Source organism: Callorhinus ursinus, unplaced genomic scaffold (genome assembly GCF_003265705.2).
Source record: "Callorhinus ursinus isolate GAN/ISIS: 27379988/994484 unplaced genomic scaffold, GSC_fseal_2.0 scaffold50, whole genome shotgun sequence".
NCBI classification, from domain to species: Eukaryota; Metazoa; Chordata; class Mammalia; order Carnivora; family Otariidae; genus Callorhinus; species Callorhinus ursinus.
In genome coordinates this window covers 9,943,729-9,948,743 of record NW_027397112.1, presented here as the reverse complement: position 1 = coordinate 9,948,743, position 5,015 = coordinate 9,943,729, and the positions used below count along the sequence as shown (strand labels likewise).

General features: G+C 33.5%; 1 protein-coding gene across 1 annotated transcript; it reads right to left on the bottom strand.

Annotated features, from left to right (window-relative positions):
- Positions 1-4,075: 4,075 nt before the first annotated feature.
- Positions 4,076-4,723, bottom strand: LOC112837624 (nascent polypeptide-associated complex subunit alpha). Its single transcript, XM_073883150.1, has one exon. The coding sequence runs from the start codon at positions 4,721-4,723 to the stop codon at positions 4,076-4,078; it is 648 nt and encodes a 215-aa protein (XP_073739251.1).
- Between the last annotated feature and the right edge of the window lie 292 nt (positions 4,724-5,015).

Below are 5,015 nucleotides of genomic sequence, written 5' to 3'. Positions count from 1 at the left end.
CACTGTAACTTACATATAGTAAAATCACCTGTTTTTAGGCATACAGTTCTTTGAATTCTTGAAAATAATGTCATGTAACCATTACTAAACAGCACATAGAATTTATCACCCCAAACATTCCTTTATGTCTTTGTATAGTCCGTCGCCTCCCTGAACCCTCATTCCTGGTAACCACAGATCTGTTCTTTGACTCTATAAAGTTTTGCCTTTTCTAGAATGTCACATAAATGAAATCATAACATATGAAGCTCATTTGAGTCTGGTTTCTTTCACGTAGCATATTATACTTTATATTCATTAACCTTTTGCATGTAATTTGTTTCATTTTGTTGATGAGTATTATTCCATTATATGAATGTACAATTTATCCATTTACCAATTGATAGACTATTGAATTGTTTCTGGGTTTTGGTGATTATGAATGAAGCTTCTAAACATTTATGTACAGGTTTTTGTGTGTACGTATATTTTCATATCTCTTAGTTGAATACCAAGAAGTCGGATTGCTGGGATACACGGTAAGTGTATATTTAAATTGATGGAAACTTCCAAATATGATTTTATGATAGATAACACCCATTTATGATAAAAACTCTCAACAAAGTGGGTATAGAGAGAACATATATCAACATAATGAAGGCCATATATGACAAGGCCACAACTAACATCATACTCAATGGTGAAAAACTGGAAGCTTTTCTTCTAAGATCGGGAACAACACAAGGATGCCCGTTCTTGTCACTTTTTAGTTTTGTTTTGTTTATTGAAGTACAGTTAACATGCAGTGTTGTATTATTTTAAGGGGTACATCATAGTGATTCAACAATTCTTTGTATTACTTAGTTCTGCTCATGGTAAGTGTAGTTACCATCTGTCACCACAAAATGGTATTACAGTATTATTGACTATTCCCTATGCTGTAATTTTTCTCACCACTTTTATTCAGCTTTTATTCATAGTATTAGAAGTCCTACTGAGAACAATTAGACAAAAAAAAAAGAAAGAAAAGGCATCCAAATTGGAAAGAAAGAAGTAAAACTGTTACTATTTGCAGATAATATGACATTATATATAGAAAACTCTAAAGGCCCTACCAAAAAAACTTAGAACTAATAAACAAATTCCATAAAGTTGTAGAATATAAAAACAATATAGAAAAACCAGTTGCATTCTATTCACTAATAAACTATCAGAAAAAGAAATTAAGAAAGCTATCCCATTATAATTACACCAAAAAGAATAAATTTAACCAAGGAGGTGAAAGACCTGTACACTGAAAACTATAAGACACTGACAAAAGAAATTGAAGATGACACAAACAAATGGAAAGATATTCCATGCTCAGGGATTGGAAAGACAAATATCGTTAAAATATCCATACTACCCAAAGCAATCTACACACTCATTGTAATCCCTATCAAAATTCCAATGGCATTTTTCACAAACCTAGAACAAATAATCCTAAAATTTGTATGGAACCACAGAAGACCCTGAATAGCCAAAGCAATCTTGAGAAAGAACAAAGCTAAAGCCATTCTACTTTCTGATTTCAAACTTTATTACAAAGCCATAGTAATAAAACTTATATGGTATTGGCATAAAAACAGACACATAGATCAATGGAACAGAGCAGAGAGTGCAGAAATAAGCCCTTGCATATTTGGTCATTTGTTCATGACAGAGCAGCCAAGAATATACAATTGGACAGGACAGACTCTTTGATAAATGGTTTTGGGAAAACTGGACAGCTCTATGCAAAAGAATGAAACTGGACTGCTATCTTAGACTATGCACAAAAATTAGCTCAAAATGGATTAAAGACTTGCATATAAGCCCTGAAACCACAAAACTTCTAGAAGAAAACATAGGCAGTAAGCTCTTTGACATTGGTCTTTGAAAACATTTTAAAAACCCCAAATTGTGTCTATCAATACAATACCATAGGTAAAGTCAAAGAACAAAGAACAGAATGGGAGAAACTATTTGCAATGTATATCACAGAAGAAATATAGAAAAGCGGGCAAAAGTCATGGATATACAAGTCATAAAAAAGATGTAAAATGGCCCATGAACATATTAAAAGATGTGCGATTTTACTCATAATATGAAATATGCAAACTAAAATAGAGATGCAATTTCTCACCCATTAGACTGACAAAAACTGAAAACCTTAACAACATATTCTGTTTGTCAGGTTGTAGGGAAAAAGGCATTTATCTATAACTCATGAGCGTGTAAAATACTACCATTCTGGAGGGAATTTGTCAATGTCTAACAAAACTATGTATACATTTACCTTTTGACTCAGCAATTCCACTTCTAGGAATTTTCCCTGAAGATACCCGGCACCAGTGTGTAAATACAGATGCATAAAATTATTCATTACAGAATTATTTGAAATTGCAAAATTATGGAAAATACTTAAAGTGTAAACATTGGAGATTAGTTAAATAAACTATAGCTTCTATATTGTACAACTATAAAAAGGAATTAAAAAAATTAAAAAAAAAAGAATTTTATACCAGTACTTTTTATACCACTGATTTTATGCCTTTCCAACATTTAAAGCTACAGATTTCCCTCTGAGCACTTTCATTGCTCTCACAAAATTTTATATGTTATGCTTTGATAATAACTTATTTAAAATATTTTCTAATTTACCTTGTGATAGCTTTTTGAAATATGAGTTGTTTAGAAATGTACTATTTAATTTCCAAATATTTGGACAATTTCTAGGTATCTTGTTACTGGTTTCTTTTTTTTTTATTTTTTATTGTTATGTTAATCACCATACATTACATCATTAGTTCTTGATGGAGTGTTCCATGATTCATTGTTTGTGCATAACACCCAGTGCTCCACGCAGAACGTGCCCTCCTTAATACCCATCACCAGGCTAACCCATCCCCCCACCCCCCTCCCCTCTAGAACCCTCAGTTTGTTTTTCAGAGTCCATCGTCTTGTTACTGGTTTCTAATTTAATAACCTTTGCCAGAGAATTTATTTTGCACAATTTAAAAGCTTTTAAATTGATTAGATTTGTTTTAAAGACTAGCATGTGGTCTATTTAGGTGAATATTCCATGTGCACTTGAAAGGACGTATATTCTGTAGTTGTCGGATAGTGTTCTATAAATATCCATTAGGTTAGATTGTTTGCTAGTTTGATTGAATATTCTAATTCTTACTGATGTTTATTCTACTTGTTTTATTAATTACTAAGTGCAAGGTGTTCAAATCTGCAGCTCTGATTGTGGGCTCATCTATTCTTCCCTTTAATTCTTTAAGTTTTTGCTTACAAGAAAGCTCTTGTTAGATGTACACATTTGGTATTGCAAAATTTATATATATGACCTTATGTAATGTACTTTGTCTATTGCTCTCTTTTGTCTTATTTTTGTTGCTCCTTTGTTCCTTTCCCCCAATTTCCTTATTTACATTTATACATTTATGTGTACTTGTTGTCACCTATCTTATTTTATTTAAATGTTTATTTATTTATTTATTTAAATATTTAAAATAAAGCTTTTAATTGATATTGCTAAATTATTTTACAGAAACTTTATCAAATTATCTGTAGGCAATATATGAAAATAATTATTCTTGGTGCACTTAAATATTTCACATTATAATTATCCATCTCTCTGTTTAGTTCTTTCAGTTTTTGTAATACATGTTTTTCAGACTCTCTCATTAAGTACATACAAATTTAGAACTGTTATGTTCATCTCATGGATTAAAATGTCATAATGAAATGTTTCTCTTTATCTCCTAAAATTCCTCTTCACATAATGTCTACTTTGTCATATTTGTATAGCTACACTGCTCTCTTTTGTTTAGTGTCTATCTATTATATCTCTCTTTTTGGGGGGGGTTTCTTTTTTTTAAATTTAAATTCAATTAATTAATATATAATATATTATTAGTTTCAGAGGTAGAGGTCAGTGATTCATGAGTCTTTTTTTTTCATCCAACAAGAAGCCATAACTTTATTAATGTTAGAAACAGTACAAATTTCAAAACAAGCTGCAGTTATTCTTTTTGAAACACCAAAAAATTCCTCATTTTCAGATGGTTTACATTGTTAATTCCATAATAGCATTTACAATATCATTACCGTTGTTCTTCAGGGCTCGGACTGCCTTTGCTCTCGACACATTTGCTTGTGACATGACCAGTTCTATGTCCTTAACCTCTACACCGGTTTCATCAACCTCTTCCTCTTCACTCTCTTCTTGCACAGTTGGAGTCTGTGTGTTTCCTTGAATGTTTGAGACAGCTTCACCTTGAACTTTGAATTTCTCAGCAGCTGCTAGTTGTGCTTGCTGAGATAAATCCTCGATCTTGGCTTCCCCTAAAACTATGTAGGTATCTGAAGCTGGGTTCTTGTAGACATCTGGTTTTGTGATAACAAAGAGGATATTCTTAGATTTCCAGATAGTGACTCTTATAACCTCTGTAACCTGTCGAAGACCCAGTTTGGACATAGCCTTCTGTGCCTTCTTTTCACTCCGGCTCTGTTTTGCTTTACTGACTGGTTCTTCATCAATTTCAGTGGCTGCTGCCAGCTGGGCTTGTTGTGTGGTTGCCTGTGTGGAATCCTGTTCCTCAGGCTCTGGTACTGAGTTATCACTGTCAGATTCTGTTCCAGACCCTGTCTCAGCCTGGGGCTGTGGCAACTCCTGTTCTGTAGCAGGGACGGTTTCTGTGGCTTTACCAGGCATTTTGTGAGGGGAATGCGGAACCAAGATGGTGGCAGAAAGAGCTGATTCATCAGTCTTATAGAAGAGTATTTAGCCCAAAGATGCAAATGTAGGGATCCAAAGGGGCACCTGCACCCCAATGTTTATAGCAGCAATGTCCACAATAGCCAAACTATGGAAAGAGCCTAGATGTCCATCAACAAATGAATGGATAAAGAAGATGTGGTGTGTGTGTGTGTATACATATACACACGTGGTGGCTGGGTGATGGACATTGGGGAGGGTATGTGCTTTGGTGAGCACTGTGAATTGT